This window comes from Xiphophorus hellerii, chromosome 9, assembly GCF_003331165.1.
Source record: "Xiphophorus hellerii strain 12219 chromosome 9, Xiphophorus_hellerii-4.1, whole genome shotgun sequence".
In the NCBI taxonomy this organism is placed as follows: domain Eukaryota; kingdom Metazoa; phylum Chordata; class Actinopteri; order Cyprinodontiformes; family Poeciliidae; genus Xiphophorus; species Xiphophorus hellerii.
The window spans coordinates 5,920,528-5,945,042 of NC_045680.1; the positions used below are offsets into that span (position 1 = coordinate 5,920,528).

The 24,515-nt window shown below is 36.8% G+C and overlaps 1 protein-coding gene across 3 annotated transcripts in view; it reads left to right on the forward strand.

Annotated features, from left to right (window-relative positions):
• Window positions 1–5,542: 5,542 nt before the first annotated feature.
• Window positions 5,543–24,515, forward strand: part of LOC116726161 (homer protein homolog 3) — a 58,444-nt gene continuing 39,471 nt past the window's right edge. Inside the window, exons 1-2 of one of the 3 annotated variants that reach the window (XM_032572740.1) lie at window positions 5,543–6,046; window positions 8,567–8,612. In XM_032572740.1, coding sequence (XP_032428631.1) covers window positions 8,590–8,612 — 23 coding nt within the window. In that variant the 5' untranslated portion in view covers window positions 5,543–6,046; window positions 8,567–8,589. The remainder of the gene's footprint in view (window positions 6,047–8,566; window positions 8,613–24,515) is intronic. The other 2 variants (XM_032572739.1, XM_032572741.1) reach the window with 2 other exon arrangements.

Here is a 24,515-nt window from a genome sequence, read left to right on the forward strand (position 1 = left end):
GTTTCTAAAAAAGAAAACTCGGAAATTTCTGATCTTCAAAAGTAGAAAAAATGCTGGAAATAAACTGACATTTTCTGAAAAAAAGAGTGGAAACGTCTCAGTTTGAAAAGTTGAAAATTTGCTAGAAAAAAAAACTTTACAAAAATTTGAGATTAATCACTGAAACCTGGAAATTTTTTGAGTTTCAAAAGTTGAATATTTTTCACCTTTTTTTTTTATTTACAAATTCCAAATTTGACATTTGGAAATTTTCAAGTTTCTTTCTTAAAAATTTCTGAGATTAATCTAAAATGTTCAAAGTCTTTTCTCTCATATTTTTGACTTTCGAAGCTCAGAAATTTTATTGTTTTTTCTCAAAGAATTTCTGAAATTAATCCAAAAAAAATTTAATTTTTTTTCAGATTTCCTTTTTTTTTCTTTACACAAAGGCCTTAATATACTACGGTACTTTATAAGATATTTTTGTTTGTAAGCTGCAGTATGAGTTAATATTTTCAGTCCTGATTTAATGAAGATTTACAAACTGATCTCAAGTTTTCAAGTTGTACTAGAAACAACAAAAATAATATGATTTATTATTAAAAAAAAAAACCTTCTAAATCAAATTTTATTGTTCTGCTTTTTCGAAGTTGTATTTCAGTTAAATGTTTGAAAGCAACATTTAATTCATGCTTCTTTTTTATTTTTAGCCGTGTCTGATGAGAACATGCACAGGCCTTTTTTATCCAGGGACTCAAATGTAATTTAAAATTTGACAGAATATATTTCAGAGACATGTTCAGGCTGCTGAAAGGTCAGCATTTGCACATGAAGTTGTTTTGGTGAGCTGAAAGCTGTCCTTACAGTTGCAACAACAAAATAAATCAATCAACTGTAAACGCAGAAGTGGACAAATCATTTTTGTTTTTTACTCAGAGAGAAAAAAAGCAACAACAATATCGACAAGATTAAAAAGGGAGGACATTCAGAAAACAGTGATGATCACAGGATTTCTGTCATGTTCAAATAAAAAAGCGCTTCAGGACATGCAGGCAAGAGAAAAACTCTCTCTGATAGATGAGCCTGTCATTACCGACTCCAGACATAATGAGGGATTTTCATCCAGAATGAGCAGCACAAGGTGAAAAGCATCAGTGACTCACAAAACCTGGGAGGGTAAACAACTGGAAAGGTTGGAAACGGTCTCTGATGGGGAAATAAAACAAAATGAGACTCTCAGTCCATGCATGCATGGAGAGCGTCATCTGAGAGCACACATGCATTCCAGATGTTTTGGGTCCCACATGTGGCAGGAGCAGCTGGAGGAATGCTGACGAGCACAAAGATATCCGGCCTGCTTCGATTCATCCCTGACTGGACCGAACTTCACCACCCAACTACGACACGCAGCTCTGCTTTACGACTTCACCGGGTGACTCTGAACACATCCAAGAACTGAACAGAGGCTTCTGGATCTGCCACAACTTTCTCCTGAACAGAAACAAAACTGAGGTCATTCCCTCTGGACTTAAAGAGGAATGACCTCTCAGGTCTTCTGGCTCTGGTTCTACATCCCCAGAACCAAATGTGGAGAAGCAGCATTCAGCTTCTATGTACCACAAATCTGGAACAAACTTCCAGAAAACTGTAAAACAGCCGAAACACTGAGTTCCTTTAAATCTCGACTAAAAACCCAGCTGGTTAGAATCACTTTTGATTGCAAAATAGATCAATATTTGCTATGTATTGATTATTTTTATGATGGCATTTCAGAAAATGAAATGTTTTTTACTTGTTAATTTGTGAATATAATGTTTTTTAAGTGATATACAAATAAACTTGATTTCACCAAGCAGACGGATAACAATTCAAAACACTCTGCAAACAGCGACCCTGGAGATTTTAGAGGTGAAGAAGCAGAATATTCTCCAGGTGTTGTTCAAACAGCTGATCTCCATCTGGTTCCGGTCCATTTCCCTAACTGAGGATAAACTACTCCATCAAACAGCAGAAACAGAGTAAAGATTTTCTCTGCTAAATTCTGCAGACCACCAGAAAGAACAGTCTTATCTCGTTAAACGTTTTAAAAGCGAAACATTTCTCTGAGCACATTTTTGTTTCCATGGATGGAAACTTGTGACTCATCGCTGTTTGACTGAAGAGGGATGAAGATCCCTGCAGAGACGGTCTGCACACTCCGTCCCCTGCAGCTGATTATTTCCTCTGTGCTGGAGGCAGACGCCTGGACATTCAGTGCCGTCTTTCCCAGAGCGTCCAGCTGTGCTGCAAACTGCCCAAAACCAACGAAGAAGAGTCGGTTCTGCAAACCAGCAGCCTCAGTGGTTTCTTGTTCTGTGAGGCAGAGACGTGATGTGGCCCACGTTGCCTCCCTGCAGCCCAGAGGAGCAGTCAGCTGAGCCGCTGAAATGGGCCACCGAGCAGCACGATTACCGCGCTCCTCCTCCACATCTGAGCCTCCAAAACTTACTGCACATATTTTAAATCAGGGTTGAGCTTCTGAGCTAATGCATGAAAAATCATCTCTAACAACTAAGGAATAATTTTAGACAGATTCATATTTGAATGTATTGAGAGATATTAGTGATGTGAATTGTTTCATACTGCTTTACATCATAAACACAAAAGTACAAATTAATAGAACACAGTCAACAATTGCAGCATTATATTTTGTCATCGTTTCACATCAGATTATTGATTAATGTTTCATTGATTAGGTTTCAGAAGCTGCTCTAAACAGCTGAGTTTTTAGTCTAGATTTAAAGGAACTCAGTGTTTCGGCTGTTTTGCAGTTTTCTGGAAGTTTGTTCCAGATTTGTGGTGCATAGAAGCTGAATGCTGCTTCTCCTCATTTGGTTCTGGTTCTGGGGATGCAGAGCAGAACCAGAACCAGAAGACCTGAGAGGTCTGGAAGGTTGATACAACAGCAGGTCTTTAATGTATTGTGTTGCTAAGCCGTTCAGTGATTTATAAACTAACAACAGTATTTTAAAGTCTCTGAGCTCCAGAGTGTAGGGACTGTAGAACTGGTGTCATGTGCTCTATCTTCTTGGTTTTAGTCAGAACACCTGCAGCAGCATTCTGGATCGCCTGCAGCTGTTTGATTATTTTTATTCAGACCTGTGAAGACGCTGTTGCAGTAATAAATGCGACTAAAGATAAACACATGGATGAGTTTCTCTGGATCCTGCTGAGACTTTAGTCCTGGAAATGTTCTACAGGTGATAGAAGGCCGACTTTGTAACTGTCTTTATGTGACTCTGAAGGTTCAGATCAGAGTCCATCACTACTCACAGGTTTCAGGGCTGATTGCTGGTTTTTAGCTGTAATAACTGAAGAATATAAAATATAGCTGCATCTCAAAAACTCAAAATACTGTTGAATGTTTCAATTACTACACATCAAATAGTTTAAAACATTAATTTCTGTTTTTTATAATTATAGTTTACAATGAAGGAAAAGATGAAATTTGGTTTGTCTGAAAATTAGAAGATTACATGAAACCAATAAAAAAGGATTTTCTGCACAGAAATATCAGTGTATATATATATAAATAATATATATACCATAAAGTATCTCCACTTTATGGTATATGGACTCAATACTTGGTTGGGGCGCCTTTTGCATAAATTGCTTCATCAATTAGGGTCCAAAAGTGACTAATTTAAAATACTGGATGGCCACAAATTAATTAATATGTGTCTTTATTTTACTGAAATAAAAATGTTTGATTTTTTTCTTTTTTTGTAGCTTTACCTGCTCAACAATAAATTATTTTTAATGAAATCTGTATTCCAATAAAGATACAAAACATTTAAAGGCCTTCAATTTGTTAAAAGAAAAATTGTTAATTTCCAAATTTTTGGAGTCATCAGCCGTTTTCTATTTTGTTGGCCTTTTATTATTATTATTTATTTTATTTTATTTTTTTTACCATTCCTGACTTAAGGTCTGGGCCAAACAAAATCATTTCAAGGGCCACAAATGGCCCCCGGACCACACTTTGAACCACTCTGGTCTGGTAAAGCTCCATCGCTCCTCTCTGAGGTTTCGATCCGGGCGGTTTGCATCATGCGTTACCATGGTAACCGAGGCAGGTACTGGTGCCCGCCGACCATGTGGTGCCAAGCAGGTCCTGCTGGAAAATGAAATCCGCGTCTCCATAAAACCTTTCAGCGGCGGGATGAAGCGCTGTAAAGTTTCACCGGTGGACATCTCTGCTGACCGGCTCCAGCGAATGGCTCCGTAAATCATCACTGAAAGCTCAAACCGGACCTCAAGCGGCCCGGGTTCTGTGACCTCGATTTCTAACTGGAATACAAAATGTACTTTTATCTGAAAAGACAGGCTATTGAGTCAAAATTCCTTTCGGTTATCCCAAAATTTAGTTTCTTCCACTCAACTTTCCATGTATATGCTTGGAAACAGAAGAGAAGATTCAACACATTGGGATAACACACAAGAAAATGTTTCTGGATTAGTGTCTTTAAATAAAAAACGTATGAAATTTTAACAAAAACTGCAGGTATGTGTGTCAGGTATTTTTGATTAAAATGTTGTTTTGTTTTTCATTCAGACAGTAAAACATCTGAAGGTGGTTTAACTTGAACATGAAAATCCACCTGCTGCCTTGAAAATGCAACTTAAGTCAACAAGAAAATTGTTTTGGTTTTAACTCAGCAATAAAACTTCATGAAGTTTATTTAATAAGACACAAGTTCTCTAAACATTGTTTTTAAAGTTCATTAAATTGAATTGTGAGTTTTAACTTAATGCTGCAATTTAAACCAAATAATAATTTCACAATATGGAAGAAAAAAAAAAACTGCCCTCACCGAGTTAAAGAGCCACATTCTCTATTATTTCTACTCACAATATCAAGTTAAAATAACTAATTATTTTTCTTTAGAAGAATTTCAAACTGCATGAACAAAATTTCTGATCTTCTAATAAATTTTATTAAACATCACAATGAATTCAGCTCAGAAACATTTAGTGTGAACGGGACATAAAAATAAACATTTATCTTAAAACACAAGAGTCAGATCAATGTAACGCACATCCATCTCAGGATACAAAAACAAGCCGCTAAGCATTCTGGGAAATAGTTCCCACTCCTGTCTTTTTCTTCTTTCAGATTTTTTAAGTGCCAACCTAAAAACTCTGGTTTATTCAACTTTTGGAGGTTTGGCAGAATGAATAAAAAGTTAAAACAACTTACTGCTAAGTTTATTTTCACAAACTCACCCATTTAGGTTCAAAATCTAAAACTGGCTACATTTATTTGACTTAAAGCGTAGAAGACAGTGGATACAACTAAATGTGGCTCAAATGTTTTACAGTCCAGGAATAGAGAATACAGAAATTTTACTCAAGTTAAAGTAAAAAGTACAGTGTAATAAAAATACTCATAAAACTACGTTTTTCCCCCCAAACGCTACTCTAGTAGTTGTAACTAAGTAAATGTAACTAGTTGCCAACAAACTGCTGATTTCAGACTGACGTTTTCTAGGCTAGGAGCGTCTCTTCGCGTTGTGTCCGCCAGGTGGCGCTGTGGAGGCCCCGCGGCCCCTCTGAGGTTGCTGAATGGGATCCCAGTGTGATCGCGCTCGGAAGCGGGAGGGGAGAGCAGGGCACTCAAGTTGTGGAGGAGGTCGGAGCTAGAAGCTGTCGGCTGCCCGACTTTCATCGACATTCCTCCGTCTGTTCCGCCCGCACGGCTGAGCCAAACGTTCACTGTGCGTAATTACGCACGGGCACGACGGATCCACGCCGCTACCGGCCGTGGAAAACCGCGGACAAAGGACGGCAGGCAGGCGGGCGGGCTGGAGAAACACGCCTGACTTGAGAGGAGAGAAGTGTGGTTGGGAGGGAAACCGGGGGATCCGGAGTCGGAAGTGACTTGTGTTTTTACTCTTGAGAAATGTAACGTGAGGAAAGGATTTCAGGAAGAAAGTCAGCCTTTTGGAGAGAGGAGGAACTGGGCCAGGCGGACTTCTGACAGGAACAACTCCTAAAAAAATCAGCATCCAGATCATCGGAGCATGGGGTGAGTTAGTGATCTGATAAGATCCTTTCAGATCCCTCCAGAAAATGCTAAATGTTTGAAAGTGAACTTTGTTTATTTTTCTGAGGGAATTATCATAGTTGATCGGGTTTAACTGCAGCATTGAAGTCATTCTAATCAGTCTGTATGAGACGCTGGGCTTTTTTTCTTTGTTTAAACCATAAAAGACATCCCAGAGAGGGGGATCCTTCACGCAGAGTCTGACCTACTTTCCTCACGTCTCCGTTTAAACCTTAACGACAGTTGTGACCGCAAAAAGGTCAAATTGACAGTATAATTAATTTACTGCCTTTGCGATCACTCTGCAGCTTCTTCAGCTCTACCTGGGATGTTGATCCTAGAGGCCAGTTAAACACCTTCAGAATAAATTACTCAGCTCCACAGACACACCGGGAGCCTCTGGATCATTTCCCATCCGATTTCTGTGCAGAGGATCCCGGCTGGGTTTTGCTTTGGGAATCTCCGGGTGACGCTTCGCTCTGTCCATTTGACGCTGCGTCTGAGTTAGAGCCGTAAATATTTCATATACTAGCCTGCAGCTAAAACTCACATAAATCCCCCCTTTGGGTCTCCAGGATGGGACTCAGTTACCTGCACAGATAAGGAGTTTTTTAGGTTGTATTGACATTTTTTATTTTTTTGCACATTATCAGAAAATTGTGACTTTTTCTGATTTCCCTTTTGGATTAGTAAAAATATTTGTAGAATAAATTAAAATGTAAATAACAATGACTAAAGATTTGTTGCGGTCGTAGCTCTAAGATGCTAATCCCAAATTTTGCTTGTTCTAATTTTTACATACACAAATGACTCTAGATGAAACATTGTTCAGATTTTTACCATAACAATAATCCCAAAGTTGCATCTCTGAAAATATTCCAGGTTTTTGTAGCGAACCACCCATAAGAATAAAATCCAACCAACACTTAGGCCTGTCACAATATTAAATCTTACTGGATGATAAATTGTCCCAAATATTATCACAATAAACAATATTATTGTTGCTTTGAGACCATTTAAATGTAATATATTGATAGTGGCTAACAATGCAAATTTGAGGCATTAAAAAGTAGAAAAATATTAATCATTATCTTAATTTATCATGCCATTAATTGCTTATTAAGACAGACCTACCAGCACATTTCCTTTACTGCTTAGCAGGACAGGTTAAAGTTCATTAACCTTTTTTCTTTTCTTCCAGGGTGAAATATTTCACAAAATACCAATTTTTCTTTCTATAAGATAGTTTCAAACAAGTAGTAGAGACATCCGACTTAATAAATCTGTGAATCATAGTTAAATGCTGGATTTTTAAATCAGTAAATGTTCATATTACAACCAGAGGATTAGTTGACTTTACACAGCTCTGCAGTTAAACAGGCTTCCACTTAATTGATCAAACAAACAGACTAAAACGTTGTCGTGAGCATTTTAGCGATTAGCAAGATTAGTGAGGTTAGCACAATTAGCGCCAGAGCTATCTAAACATTGCAGGACTTTAGCTCTACAGGACTGGACTTGTCTGCCCTTCGCTGTACAGTAGAGTGAGTAGATCTGATGCATCTGTGGACGAACGTCAAGCAGGAAAATACAGAACATGATGCATAAATACAATCTTTCTGCTTCCAAATATTACATGTAAAATGGTGCCTTCATCTGTACATTTGAAAACGTTTTCAGCAGAGTCAGAGTTTTCCTCTGTGCTGCACTAAAAACTACATGATGGCTCTCAGGAGATTCACAGGAGCCTGTGACGCTGTCAGTATGCTACACGTCTCAAAAAAACAAGTCTTAGTCAGAAATCAGGCATTTTAAAATACAGATGATGAATAGGAAATAACTTTTTTATTTAGGATAGCTGCTATGGTCTCTATCGTCTCAGAGGATTCAAGGAAAGTAAGTCATTTGCTGGTGTTAAGCATCATATCTGATGACCTCGGTTTGCTTTCACTCGGTTTAACTCTGCACACTTTTATCCAGATGAGTCACCTGGTCCTGGTGGGTCAGTTTAAACGATATCATGTTTAACTTGGCTAAAACTATGCGATAAACTCATATTATTATTATTTTAAAGTCAAATTGGTGTACCTTAATTCCACTTGTAATACATTTTCACATTTTCAAAACCCAAAGCTGCAAATCTCTGCGAACGACTTCCACAATCGGATATTTAGTGGAAATAATGTCTGAGCAGTTCGGTTTTAAAGAGGAGCTTTAATTCTTCTTGTCTGAGCTTTTCTCTGGTATTTATGCACATTTTGATCTTCTGAAAGACATCAAAGCAAAGCTATAACTGTATTCTTAAAAGTTTTTTTTTTCTTCCTAAGCACATCTGACCTAAATCCTGTTAATGCCACTTCAAACGTGAAACTTCTCTCAGTGGAAAAGTTAGGAACCGAAACCGAGAATCAACAGCAGAAAACCATTAATGACTGTGTTGCTTTATTTGACGCTCCAGTTCGCCTAACAGTTTGGACTTTCTTTCTTCTGGTTGGTCTACAGCGGAGGTATCTGAGAGCTGTAAAATGTACCCGCGACACCGTGAGAGGTAGAAACCCGCCGCCGTGTCTGTGTCGTGGTTCTGCATGTCAGGGATGGGCGATGACCAAAACGTCTAAAAACAATGCTTCAAATCCCTCCCTAAAACTGTTTACGAGAACCAAGTTGTTCATGCATAATTTATTAGTGTGTGATCATAAATTTAGCATTATTAGTGTGAAAGAAAGATGGATTTGTGTCATAGTTTAGGGAACTATCATTGGAGATGTCAACAATACCACAAAATGCCAAAAATGAAAACCTTTTGAGTTTGAAATTGTTTGGCTTGAAACTCAAAAGTTTAACATTAGGTATTGCCATATTGGGAATAAATCGCCCATCCCTGCTTTATGAAACATTGATGAAGCGAATCCTCCATCATTCCATTGCTGTGATGTTAATCCTTCCCTGAGTGTCTGTGGAAACTGCAGACGCTTCGTGCTTGTCGTGTTGTGCAGATGTTGTCAGTGCAACTCCTGCTGTCGTCGCCTGATGTCCCTTTTATCGTGTTTCGACCTCCTGTCAGCGGATCCGCCGCTGGTTTCTGTAAACAGCTCATCAGACTCGCTTTGCATGTCAAACCTCCATGTTTACAATAACTACAGCTGATTAATGAATATGTAGTGCTGTTTGAATGTGCAGCGAACCAAATTATATGTGCTAATCCAAGCAAAAAGTAGCTGTTTATGCCGACTGACGGCAACTGATATAAATTTTTTGTATTTTCAAGTTACAAACAAAAAACAAGAAAGTTTAGATATGATTTTACTTTTGAGTTTTTTAGAGACATGGCTAAAGAATGTATCACAATATTGCAGCTTACAATGCAAAAACACAAAACTTTACCAACTATTTTTGGTCTAGTTTTTTGTGAGAATATTTATTTATTTTGTTTATTTGTGTATTTAAAGATACCCATTAGTATCTACCTTTGTAGAGACGATTCTTCCTGGGGCAATAAAAATATTTTTTAAATATTACAAAAAAGATCTAATGGTTTTCCTTAAAACACAAACAAATTTAAATTGAACACAAAATTTGAATCTACGTCTTACAAACATTACAAAAAGACACAACAAAATACCGCACCACACAAGCTATTTCAACAACATCAAAACTTAATGAAAAAAAAACTTTTTAAAGTGTACGAATAACTTTTACACTTTAAATAAGAAAAAACTGTCTTACAAGTAGCTTTTCAGCAAGAATTAGGAACTTATTTTAAATAAATAATTCCTTAATATTGATGAAAAAGTTCAGGTTCCTCAGGCAGATTATTTCAATCATAACATGGAAAAAATGCTACAAGATAAATAATCCGGCAGTTGAACTAGTACGTTTTAAAAAACAATATTAAGGAATTTATTACTTAAAGCAAGCAGAAAAGTTACCTGTCAGTTAGTTTTGTCTTATTTCAAGTCTACTACAATATTTGTCCTATAAACTAGACTGAAATACTTGGTAAGATTTTGGGTTTTTGCAGTGTAACATGACAAAATTGTCACATGCACTGCAAAAAACACACAATTTTATCAATTATTTTTGTCTAATTTACATTTCAAATGTATTACGGTTGAAATGAGACAACAATAACCAAGTATTAGTTCCACTGGCATATTTTTTCACTTAAAACAAAATATTTTTCCAGTTTAAAATGAAAAAAGTCAGCCTTTCATTTATCTATATTCAAGAATTATTGACTTAAACCAAGCTGATTTATCTTACTAAAAACTTTATTTAAATTTAGTTTTATCTTATTTCACCTCTATAATATTTGCACAAGAAACTGTACCAAAAGTACTTTGTAAGATTTGTTTTTGGGGTGTAAATTTACACTCACTGACAAAACAAGTTGTAGCACCAACAAGGCCAGAAAGCAAAAGGTGAATGATTCAGGTTTAAAGGTGATGGTAGAAGAGGCACCAGAGGGCAAACAGTTTGCAGAACAAGTGGAGCCATAATGTTCCAAATTTCTGTGTTAGCATCTGGCAGGCGGAGCAGTGAGTGAAGATGCTGCATTAGACAGAATTACACTCACATGGCAGAGCGTGATGGAGGCTGTATTGTGGAGATTCTTTAGGTCTGGTGGTCGTATTGTGAAGTTGACCTAAATGTGGGAGATTCAGATCTGAAAGACCTTAGTTCATGATGACGTCAGCTGCCCAAGTGATCTTTTTTCCCTCTGTCTGTCTTTCTCAACCCCTGGTGGTCCGCGGGCTCCCCCTGGTGGTCCTCGGGGTACTGCATGTAGACAACCGTTTATTTGCCCTTCCGTTAGCTCAAAGTACAACGCTACAGTTAGCTTGCTAAAGGGTCGTGTTTAAAAATAATAGTGGCTTAATCAATCAATCAATCAATCAATCAATCAATCAATCAATCAATCAATCAATCAATCAATCAATCAATCAATCAATCAATCAAATTTTATTTGTATAGTACATTTCAGCAGCAAGGCATTTCAAAGTGCTTTACATCATAACAAACACAGAAACACAATGCAACATAGAATCAACAATCAAAACACGACATTAAGTCAGGTTCCATCAATAAATTTGTAATTGATTACATTTCAAATACAATCCTAAACAGGTGGGTTTTTAGTCTAGATTTAAAAGAAGTCAGTGTTTCAGCTGTTTTACAGTTTTCTGGAAGTTTGTTCCAAATTTGTGGTGCATAGATGCTGAAAGCTGCTTCTCCTCATTTGGTTCTGGTTCTGGGGATGCAGAGCAGACCAGAACCGGAAGACCTGAGAGGTCTGGAAGGTTGATACAACAACAGCAGGTCTTTAATGTATTGTGGTGCTAAGCCGTTCAGTGATTTGTAAACTAACAACAGTATTTTAAAGTCTATTCTATGAGCTACAGGGAGCCAGTGTAGGGACTTTAAAACTGGTGTTATGTGCTCTATCTTCCTGGTTTTAGTGAGAACGCGAGCAGCAGCATTCTGGATCAGCTGCAGCTGTTTGATTGATTTGTTGGACAGACCTGTGAAGACGCTGTTGCAATAATCAATACGACTGAAGATGAACGCATGGATGACTTTCTCTAGATCTGGCTGAGATATTAGTCCTTTAATCCTGGAAATGTTCTTCAGGTGATAGAAGGCCGACTTTGTAACTGTCTTTATGTGGCTCTGGAGGTTCAGGTCAGAGTCCATCACTACTCCCAGGTTTAATGGATAAGACCGGGTCACTAAAAAAAAAGCCTGAAGATACCGGTGGAAAGTTTCTCGGGGTGAGTTGCAGAGTTTTTGTTTTTGAACACTGTTAAGATACGGATCTATGTCTGGATGAGATATTACAGTAACGAGGCAGTGAACAGCGCCCACGCTGACTAACTGCATCTTAACACCTAAAACAAAATTATTTATGTTGACTATCTAGTGCCTGAAAGAAAATGTTTGTTTTTGCCAACACAGTACAAGTCTATTTTTCTTTTATTTTGATTCTAAATTATAAATGGCCCTAAAACTGTTATAACCCTGGTTATTCTGCTTTGTGTTGGTTACTGATTTTAAAACTACAGGTTTATTGTCACTTCCATCAACATCAAATTGAGTTCAATGGGAGAAATCCCAGATGGAGCCCTGAAGGTAGATGAAAATCGAGTGGAATGGTGTAGAAAGAGAATGGCTCTTGGTTCAGTTTGGAAATGAGTCTGGTTAATACTTTGAGTTTTTAATCACACATTAGCAGCTGCTTCACAGAATCTTCATATGTTGTAGAAAAATCCAGTTTAGATTTGGACAGAGCTGAATTAAATTGGCCAAGATGCCTAAGAAATGTGAGAAAAAGTCCTTCCCTACATTAACAAGCTGAAATTCAGCTTCAACTTCATGTTGCTAAATGTTTTCTGGACCAGACAGACAGAGCAGGATAGTAACTAATTACATTTACTCAATGACATTTACTTGAATAATTTATTTTTTAAAAAGGCACTTTTATGAGTATTTTTACTATGCTATACTTTTTTACTTAAGTAATTTTACTATGAAGTTTTGCTACTCTTACTTGAGTAAAGTTTCTGGATTCTCTTCCTACTGAATGTAAACATGTTTTAACCAAAAATTCACCAAAAACAGACACACACCTGCAGTTTTTGTTCAAGTTTCATAAGTTTTATATTGAAAGAAATTGATTTGGAAAAAAAAATTCTGCCTGGTTTTGTTATGTTTTGTTACTTATATGAATTATTGTTGTTTTGGTCCTTAAAATACCAAAGCTTCCACTTAAATTAATGTTTTGGTCTGTCTGGTGATGTAATTTTTAAATATTAAATGATTGATAATTAGTATTTGAGCAACCTTACTGGAGTAAGAATAAAAACATATTTTTACAGGTTTTGGGTGCTCTTCTCACACTGTTATCCTTTGCTGTATTTTCTACAGTTAAATACCACAAAATGCCCAGTAAAACTACCATAAGACATCTTTACAAGTAGTTACTGTAATTTGCATTGCATTATGGGTATAGTACATAGTATTACAGTAACTTACTGTATGTTTTGAATTTGCAGTAATTTACTGTTTACACATTACAGTAGTGGTACTGTACTTATAATATACAGTAAGAATTATATTTGATTTCCAACGGTCATCATAGCTGCTTCATCGTGGTTCCCTGTTTCTGTATTTTTACTCCTTTAGTGGTTAACATATTTTTAAGGCAGAAAGAGAGCATGTACTTTTGTTTTTTTCACATCCTAGCTAACATTAATATGCAGTTTATCTAGCTACGTCATCAAGCGTGGCTTCGCTTCCAACTGTTTTCTGATGACGTTTGTTTTAAACTCCGAAGCTTTTTCTCTCCAAGTGCAAGTGCAGCTCTGTCTCCGTGCTGTGGGCTCACACTGCTTCAGCTCTTCAAGACAGGTAAAAAACCACTTCTTAGAAAACTGATTGAAGCCAAAACCTAGTCTGGAAATGTACATTTTAGATGGAGTTAACGTAACTTATAGCACGTTAACTTATAGCTGGTTTGTGCTGGTTAGCCTGGTAACATAACGTTACCTTTACGTTACTAACTCTGGTGTTTTATATAACTGGTATATTGCAACCTTATAAGTTATGTGTCTGTAAATGAGGTGAAAGAAAGGAAAATATGATGGTGTTATTTTTTGAGCTGGTTCGGAATTAACATTAGCTAAGGTGCTAATTTTACCGTTGAAGGTTTTAGCTTGACTTTTACCGCTTAATCTTCCTCGGGCGGCTTTGGGTTGAGATTAGCTCAGTGCTGAGTGTCTGTTAGCATTGTTGCTACATCCTTTGTCGAACAATATAACCTTAACTGATAATTGATCCCCCCCCCTTCTCTTTTTTCTTTTTTTTTTACATCTAATGACTGTTCATTTGTTTAAACCATGATCTTGCAAATGTTAAAAGTGCAGATTAGCTATGTAGGTCAGCAAGGATGAATTTCTAACTTTGTTCTTTTTTTTCCTTTTCTTCAGATGACCTTTTTTTTAAACTCCTAAGCTTTTTCCCTCCAAGTGGCTGTGCAGTTCTGTCCTGCTGACTGCTAACATAGCTTCATCTCTTCAAAAGACAAGACAACAGGTAAAAAGACAGCTCTTCAAACATATTTGAAGCCACAAAATAGTCTGGAAATGTAGAGGAGCAGCTAACCTAATCTATAACTTTGAGCTTGCTACAGCTGGTTAGCCTGCTAAAGTACCATTACATCTCCAACATAGTGTATAAGAGTCTGTAAATGAGGACAAAGGTGAAAAACATTAAAGTAGTTTCTGTTATTTTTTGAGTTGGTTCAGCCACAGTGGCAGGTGGACAAAAAAGTTAATTTCCAACCCTGGTTACACCTAAGGACTGTTCACATGTTTAAACCATGCTCCTGCAAATTTAAAGTTAAGTCAGTACTAACAGGTGCAACTATGTACAGGTGTAAATTCTGCAGCATTTGTACTTCAGAATTTACAGAATTTTGTAGTCATGTGAAGAAACATCAACACACAGCTAATTATCGGTTTGCATGTGGAATAGAGCAATGTCCTGCTTCCTTCAGAACATTTTCTGCATTCAGGTCCCACATGCACAGGAGTCACCGCCATTGCAGAAGTCAGACTGAACACTTGTGGAATGTAATGCTTTAAAAAATGCATTTAGCCCCACAAACTGTCATTCACATCCGCTGTTTCAGAGTGGTAGCAGGATGTAGGAGTAAAATCTAGTCTAGTCTCCGGGATGAGGTTCTCAAAAACCTGTTGTAATCTGGGTGAACTGGCCCTTTAAATATAAATTACTACCAGTAATTCATATTTAAGAGAGTTTTCCTTTTATGTTTTAAAGGTATCTTCCACCAAGATGTCTGTTGAAATGGAAATGACCTTACCCACTACACCAAGGGTAATCATGCTTGGTAAGAGGAATATTTTCTATCACTATACTTTTTTCGTAGCAATGTATGTAATTGTTATGGTAGTCTGTACTTTTACTCACTAGCGTTAGCCTGACAAGGGTTTGTCTATTTTAGGAAATAGCTTGATGTCTGCAACCCGGTGGATGGTCAGTATGGAGGAGAAGGTATTTTTCCAGCCTGAGCAACTACATGACTTTGCCAGCGTCCTTGCTGTCTTTTTTGGGTCATATTATGTCTTCAATCTGGAGTATCAGGAGTCAGCATCCACCACGCTGGAGATGATACAACGGTAAGTACTCTACACCAAGCCATTTATTAATTAAATTTAATGACAGTTTGACTGATGATGAAGAACCATAGCTGATTGCTGTATTGTACGTCTTCATTAAAAAAGTACTATTAATATATTTTATTTCTGTTAAAAGATTCTTTGTGAGGATCAATCCAGATGTTGGTACCAAATGCACAGCCAAAGTCGGTACAAGCCGCAAGACGGGAAGTCTTGTCAAGAGGAAAGTAGTCAGTGTCAACTCCCAGATCACCACCTTCTTCCAACAACTTGCTGAATTTGAATGGAGGACTTCCAACTAGGTAAGTATTTTACCAAATGTAAATGTTTATTATTTTGTTGTCTTTTCCTCCTATCTTGCATGCTCTGACTTTACTTTAGCCTTTATAATATGATTTTAATGATTATTTATAAATGGCATGTGATTCCTACACAATAGCCCTTTAGAGTAGCCTGCATCTTTTCTGTGTCCGTGGTAAAAAGTGGATGTCGCTGCATCTCTTAATAAATCACAGAAATGTATAAGTGTGTAGTCGTTTAAGTGTGGTGTATTTTTATACTATGCAGTTTTCAGTTTATTAGGCACACCTTTGCAGTAATCCGTCAGCACCAACAAAATGACTAAAATCTTTTGAATTACTGAAGACTGACTGACTGACTGCTTTTGCCATAAACAATCCAAAAACCTGAAGTGAAGCCAGTCCTGCTCATTCTTTATGCAGCTTCTATTATCACTTCAGTCCAATTGATTTTTTCTTTAAAACAAATTATCAACTTAAATGCTGCTTTATGACAAAGATTTTATGCATGTGAACATTGTCAAGTCAGCTTAATTTGTCAACTTCCTGTCGATTTGAAAATGTAGATAACTTCCTGACCATCTCATGACCTCCCACATTGTCTGTCTTATTCTTTACAGTTCAGCTTCCACAAGAAGCTGCTTTTGTTTGACGAATGGAATAAAAGTTCTTCTGATGTAGGAAATGTGTTCTATGGTTTTGTTGTTTTACAGCACATTATATTGTATTGTGACATTGTTTTTTATGACATTGCGAATATGTAAATGGATTTTATTTCTACAAATCTGCTGAAAATAAATACCTGTTATTCACAGTACTTGGACTAAAATTTCTTTTATGAAATTTTTCGGTTTATGGTAAAATATTCTTATCTTAAAGAAATGTAAACTTTAATTTGCAGTAAAACTCTGACATTATGTTGTGAAACAAGTTTACAGTAGACCAGCTTTACTATAAAATACAATTACTGTATTATACTAGAAACTACATTTACAGTAATGCAGTTATAACTGTAAAGCACACTCACAGTAAAAATTAACTGTGAAATATCATAACAGTAAAGGTACTGTAGAATGGTAATTACAGTAACTTACTGGCAACACTGTTGCCAGTAAGTTACTGTAATTACCATTCTACAGTACCCTTACTGGCAACAGTGTTGCCAGTAAGGGTACTGTTGCCTTACTGGCAACAGTGTTGCCAGTAAGAGTACTGTAGAATGGTAATTACAGTAACTTACTGGCAACACTGTTGCCAGTAAGAGTACTGTAGAATGGTAATTACAGTAACTTACTGGCAACACTGTTGCCAGTAAGGGTACTGTAGAATGGTAAATACAGTAACTTGCTGGCAACAGTGTTGCCAGTAAGTTACTGTAAAATTACAATAAAAGGTCTAACAGTGCACCTCAGCATAAAGATAATAAAACCCAACATGGAAAATGTTTTGTACTGAAACTGAAAGTAAAGGAGCAAACAGAACTAATATCCTCCTTTCCATTTTATTAGTTTGGTTTTAGAAGCAGCAGCGTTGCAGCAGGAACTCTCATATATCTCTGAATCAAGCTGAAGTTTTATTACGTATTTTAACTAAGTGAGCGGTTTTAACTGAAGCAGCTGCTCTGTATGTGGGAGCTTTTGTAATTGCTGCTTAGGAGACTTGCTGATTTATGTGGAGAGGGTGCCAGACTTTGGCTTTTCTTGTGATTTCTCTTCCTTTTCTCACCATAAAGCCCCAGAACAATGTGCAGATCAGCTCTCCCTCTCTGACCTTTTACGCAATAAGTGCTTCATCTTTGTGTCACCTTCACAATCCACAACAGCAGCTAGTTATCAGTCAGACTCCTGCAAGCAGAGCTCACATTTTCAGGATTTCTCCACTTTTAGTTCAATCCTTCAAAGCATTCCTGACATAGTTAGAGAATATCAGACATGGCTCGTGTCGGGTTCTGGTCTGTGCTGCCAACGCGATGACCTGCTGAGCAGCAGCGTGAGCTGGCGTTTTCCCTCGCTGTGCTATTTTAATCCGCCGCTGAAAGCAGGGCGTGTTGTGTTGCCCAACGGAGCCAATAAGTGGACCCGGGGTTGCAGCCTGAGAGGTCGGAGGAAGTGGACCCTTAAAGGAGAAGTGGCGTCTGACGAGCAAAAGCGGAACTGCTTAAAAGAACAGCGACCACACTCAGTCGCTTCTCTGAACGTGCAGATGGTGGAAAATGATGCCCAGCTGAATGTGTTTGGACAGAATTTAGTTTTTTTCTCTCTCTGAAAGATGCAGAAAGCGAGGTCTGTGTTTGTGATTCATGAGTTGAAACATGTTGGTTTTCCTTTATAATCGTTAAATAATTAACGATTGACTTCCAGCAGCCTCTCGCCATTTGAGGAACAATACTGTCTTAACTTCCCCACATTATGACACTTTGAAACCACAAACTATTGAGATTTATGGAGGGCGGAAACAATTAATCAGATTCATTGTGATTATTCGATTATTAAAATAATCGTTAACTGATTTAGGAATCGATTAATTGTTAACAAAAGGCTGAACACATTCAGAGCAGTAAAAGAACTGATTCACCAAACTGAATCATCTGGATCTAAAAACTGGAAACTTCTCTCCTAAAATCCAAACCTTTTTCATGCACCTTCTGCTTTCTTTAGAAATGTTCTTATTAAAACTGTCTACTTATATTCACAGTGTGCTCACAGATCTGCAGCTTAAATCATTTGTGCGCCTCTGCACAGCATGCAGAATCGCACCTTCTCCCGTCTTTCTCAAGCTCTCAGTCCTCTTTGGCCATTTCAAGTGTGAACTTCAGTTTCAAGGTATAATCGGTGCAATTTATGGCTCTCACTTTAAAATCTCCCTCCGCCTCCACGCTCTTTACGAGCTCACAAAGCCTTAAGGCCTCATTACTGGCAGTTTGACGTACATTTTCTCAATGAGTCGCTGATTGTGTTTGACGGCATGGCCAGACAGGAGAGAGCAGCTTTCTCACTGATTGGAGGAAGGGATGAAGGTGTGTGTGTGTGTGTGTATCATGATAAAACTAAATAGTGAATAAGAAGTACTTCTCAAATCCTGCGTGTATTATTGTTGCTTTGTTTGCAAGTTAAGGTCGGTGTGCTTATTAATACAAATTAATTAAAATAATTCTGCCTGAGTTTGGAAAAAACTTGTAAAACATTCCAGACTCTAAAAATAAAACATTTCTTGGGCTGTATGTAGCTGCTGCTTTAGAAAACTTTTCCCGTTTCACTTCTAAATCAAGCTTTAATTAAGCCACACCCAACTGCATTCAAGTTAGCGCATTCATTAGCTTCATTAGCATTGGCTTCATTAGCGTTAGTTTTCTAGAGCAGTGCTCATAAAGTTGGAGGAAAGATGAAGAAAAAAAAATTTTTTATCCCATAAATTTGTTAATTGAAATTTTTTGTTATTTGTTATGAGATATGTGAAAATAATTGATTTAAATATTATTTCTGATCCTCAATTTCCGATTGGCTCCCAGTCAAATTTATCAAGTTGCTTCGCTCCTTAAGCTAGCGTAGCAAGCAAGAAATGGAAAAAAATCCATATAATTGTTGGAATACAATAAAATTTGATGTGATTAAAATAAAATATTTGATATTGTCTTATGATCAAAAGAGGGGACTGTGATGAAAAATGTTACTATGTGGTAATAAAGTCATAATATATTATCTAATTGTAAAATTATCCGCCACAGAACTCATGGCTGTCTAAACATCTGACAGCATGATCCAGTATTTATGCAAAATGAATGCAGTAATTATTGAATAGTGAATAAAAAACAATCTAAAAGTTTCTTTACATGATGTGTAGGATTCTCTGTGAAGTGGATCCCCAGCCAGAGGTTGGTGCTCTTTAGGGTTTTTCTCCAGGGCCTGGAAACATTTGGACTTGTTCTGAGAGCGGCTCACCTTTGTGCCAGTAAATATAACTCTATATCTATATAAACTAAATATGTGTTAGAAAAACTTCAGCAACCCCTTTGCTGAAAAGAGGCACAATGTTTTCCCTCAAAGGTGTGAACTTGGTGACTGCTGTGTGTTTGTTTTACTTCTGAAGAACTCACAATGAAATCCTAAAGACCTACCAAAATAACCTAGAATAAATTATTTTCCTAAATATTTAAATAACGTGCATGTATTACCTCATAGTCAGACAAAAGAAGAGCTGAATTAAGGTGTCTTTGGTGTGATGGAGTCATATTCCAGAGCATAAAAATACCAATTTAGGTTGAAAAAATCATTAGCTGGTAACAAATTATTTTTATTGAAGTAGGTCCTAAATTTAAACCATAGCGGTCTTTAATTTAATCCCCGCAGATTTAAAGAAATCCCATTTTGCCTACATGATAAATTACAGCTGGATAATTTTTAGTTGCATTTTTCTCATGGTTGCAGTTTCTCCATGTCTAAGTAGCAATTGTTGCCTCTCCGGCTGCAGCTTTTCTCTTGGTGAGTTTTCTGAAATAAAGAGAAACATTTTTAGTTTTTTTTTACTAAGCAATAAGGAGCAGATGGAAAATCTGTGGAAAATGTTTCCTCCTGTATCTGATGAGTTTGATATCACAGACAGATAACTTTCAGTCTGTTTTAGGGAGTTAAAGTTTCTGCATAAAAGTTGTTTTGTTGTGTAAATTACTGCTGAACTATGACACATTCAAGGATCAGAATATAAAATAATAAATGTCTATTCAAGCTGAAAACTGCTGAGAGGTGAATTCCTGACAATTTGCTACAGAATTAGATCGTTCCCATGAAAATCCCGTTCAGTGGCGACTTTATCAGGCTGTAAAGTGAACTAAAGTTAAATTTTTCATCTTGTCATGCAGTTTTTAGCTCATATTTTATCTTTTTTTATCAGTTGTTGCTTCTTCCTACTGTTTCAACTGCGTTAGCTTAATATTACATCCCAAAATCACAGAATAATCCATAGTTTTACTCTACAGCAAGGAGATTAATGATAATAAATTTGATCTGGACTGTAAACTGTTTCATGTGACTTTAATTTCAGCGTCAAAACCGTGTGGGGAAATGAACATTTCCTGTTGATTTTGGTTTTTTTATACCAATTACAAAAAGTTTCAATCTAATTCGGATAATATTAACTAAATATCAAGACAAACATAAAACCAAAAAGTTACAAACTGATAAATATTTCATCCCACATCAGAGCGTGACTTAAAACCAGATGTCAGTGTTTCTACATTCATACATTAAAAACGTTCTTATTGTTATGATAGAGAAATGAAATGCAAAATATTCACTTAGAAGGCAGAACAGAGTTAATTATGGATTAGTGTTGTTTGTAAATTTAAATTTGATTTACTTGAAATAATTTCACTTAATTAAAAAACGTAAATGTTGTGATTGTTGCAGACTAAATTTACTGATTTTGCAGCAACTTTCCAATCAAATTTGCTAATTTTTTAATCTGAATTTTTGCCATATCATGACCTTACAAAAAAGTTACACATAACCTTTTAACATATTTAATATTTAAAGTTCCAATAACATTTTCAAGTTCTTCCAGGAATTTTTCATTTTAATGGAATTTTCCTTGTGATATAAAAGTTAAAAAAAATAAAAACAAAAGTACCTTTTTGAAATAATGCCCTTAATACAAATAAAATCAAGTCCTGGAAAATGTTTAGAGTGCATTCAACATAACATTAATTATTTACACATAATAAGCAAATCCTACTGAACATCTCAACTATGTTTCGTGGAAAAATAAAAATAAAAAGGCAAATTTTACCATTTAGCGTCAAACATTTCATCTTTCAGGTTCGGCTGTCAGCAGACGTCGTGAAACAGGAAGTCGAATTAGAAGTTTATTGGTCAAAATGCAGTGATTGGTCAGAAAAGAAGGAAATACAGAAAATGTTAAGGTCAGATTTGCAGAAAAGTTGCAATGACTGCTGAAAGTTGCAATTCATGCTGTCATATTGATTGTATTTTCTTTTCTTAGTGGAGATAGTTATATTTTAAAACTGCGCATGAGTGCAGAGGAAGTCCATTAGTCTCCTTGTTCTGTAGGATCCTCAGCTTTCATGTCCAGCTTGTGATATTTTTCTGCACATCAGAGAGAAATTTTCATCTGTAAAAAAATAAGAAAAGATGTGTATGCTCACCTGGAGGAAGAGGATGTTGGTTTCCTTAGATCTGTGCTGCAATCGATTTATCAGGACAGATTAATGTAGCTGATAGCCTTAGCAACTCTTGTGCTATCTGCTGTAATTTCAGAAGGTGTGTGAGTTCAGATCGACCTATTAAACTCCCCCTTCCTCTCACCTCGGCGGAACGGCGATAAAGATTTCACTGAGGCAAACATTCAGAGGTTAAATTGAAGGAAAGAGCTGCTCTTTCCTTCAATAAGGAAGGTAAAGAGGAAAGAGGACTGTGGCTCTATGGTAGAGTGGTCGTCTTGCGATCGGAAGGTTGTAGGTTCGATTCCAGCTTCCTCCTGCCACATGTCGATGTGCCTCTGGGCAAGGCACTTAACCCCAAATTGCCTACCGATCTGCGTATCGGTGTATAAATGTGTTTGTGAGTGTGACTGGGTGAATGTGACTCTAGTGTAAAGTGCTTTGAGTGGTCAAAATGACTGGAAAAGCGCTATATAAGTTCAGTCCATTTACCATTTTATCTTAAAGCAGCAGTCGGTGAATCAAAATTATGTTTCCGCAGATGTGAGAAATCACGTGAAGAAACAGAAATCAAGTCCGTTCAAGTCTGGACTTGGCTCTGTTCCTCTCCGGACTTTTTCTGCTTGATTTCTTTTCTCTCTCTAATAAAGTAAAAATGCAGCAACTGTTTTCATTCAGATAAATAAATATATTTATTATAACAAGGTAATTCCCACTTTTGTTTCTGGTTACTTGTGACTCCAGACACTTTGAAAACAATCAGCTGCATATCTGATTTACTACCATTATGGAAGTGGTGAGTATCAGATGTTTAGTGGGGTGAAAACGTCGTATTTGGGCCATTTGGACGCCATAAAAAAGTCTGATTTTATGGGCTTTGAGTTGCTTTTGCTTAAGACACTAAGTTGTTTGAATGCTGCTAAAACGACGTCAGCTTGTTTTTGTTTTAACTTGTTAGGATGAAAATGATTCATTTGAGTCCAAACTTTCTGCCCCGTGGATAATAATCACAAAGATAAACAAACTCAGTGGCCATATTTTCTCCAATTAAAAATGCTAAGTAAATGTATTGTAAATTGATAATAATTGCTATTTAATTGTCCAATATATTCATGAAACAAAAAAAAAGTTTGCATTAGACTCTGATGTTTTCAGAGTTTATTTATTTAAAAAAAAAAAAAAAAAGGTGTAAAGGTTTCTAACTTTTCAGTTTGGTTTAGAAAATGTTTTATTACAAAAATGAGAACTTTCTTCTAAAATTCTTCCTGTCTTTAGCCAAGTTTAACGACTCAAATCTGTTCAGTAAAAAGTCGCTGCATGTTTGTGGCCTGAGTTATAAAAACAAATAAAAACCATGGCTCATAAAAGAAAAATACGGGGTTTTTTCTTTTCAAATCTCCACCTAAAGACATAAAAATCAGCTTCCTTTGCTGCAGGGTCAAATTTGAATCGTTCTTAATCTGCAATCAGGGCCAGAAAAATGTATCCAAGAGCCACAAGTGGCCCCCCGGCCACACTTTGGACACCCCTGATTTACTATCTAGGATTCATGTTTTCTCTGAACTCAAGGCAGAAAACGTTAAATCTTTTTTTATTTATTAATTTATTGCAGGTTATATCACTAATGAGACATTCAACGACATTATTGTATCTTAATTATATGTTTTTCTGACATCTTGCAGCTGCATGTCGACCCTGTCTTTAAATTAAAGATAATTTCTGCACTAAATAAATCCTTAACTCACTCAAACTGTTTGTTGCATGACCAGTCAAAACCCCAAATAAGTAATTTAAAGCCCAAAATGGACGTGACATTCAAGCTAAGCTTATGCAAACCTTCAACCAGAACTAAAGAGGTTTTTATTTCTTGAGCTCTGAACTTTGGAGGGTTAAAACTCCCCTTTGTTAGCAGCCTATCTCCACGCTCTCACAGCATGTGATCTACGGTAATTAGATAAAGTTTTTTTGATGATGTATAACTTTGTGGTGAGAGCAGACGCTCCTCCGCTGGATTACTCCTGAATGTAGTCTGTTCTCACCTCAGGAGAGCGTTAATCCGGCTTTAATCTGCTCATTTCATCAAACATCGCCGTGACGCTTCCTGTCTGAGCCGATTAGCTCGACGGGCTTTTTCACTGTGACGTCTCAGCCGGGCCAATTAATTTCTGACGAGCCGTCAGTCATCGCTTCCCATTAAGATGTGAATACGATAGGAGGGAAATCCTGGTTTACTCCTCTGACAATTATAGTTTTTTCCCCCGTTTATTCGCTTATTGTCAACTCTATTTGTTACGCAGCCAGATGATTCGTTTAATTAAGTCTAATGAGGTGTTTCTGAGTTGCTGATTCATATCTGTTGTTTTGACATTCAGTTGAAATGTAGGCTGCTGTTGGAGGACACAGTGATTTTCTTTCCCAGTTTTACCAATAAATCACTAACTGAATCTTTGGATGATTTGATGGAATAGGCTTGGACAGAACGTTCTTATTAAAATGCCACGCTTGGGCTTCGGTTTTGATAACTTCTTTAAAGGCAATAAGCTTTTAGTTTATTAACTCCTCTGGTTGTAAAAAGGCTTTTTATCCAGAGCAAAGATAAAAAAAGAAAAAAAGCTTCTTTTATTTGGTTTTGTTCCTATTGTAACTGAGTATCTCTGCAACTCGAGGACACAACAACTTCCTAGTTATCTGTGTGGCTCTGGGTGCAGTTTCAGTGAATTGTTGTCTCATATCGCTGTGGAGGTTGTTTTTCAGTATTGGTGGTTTGGGTGTGATCATGCTGA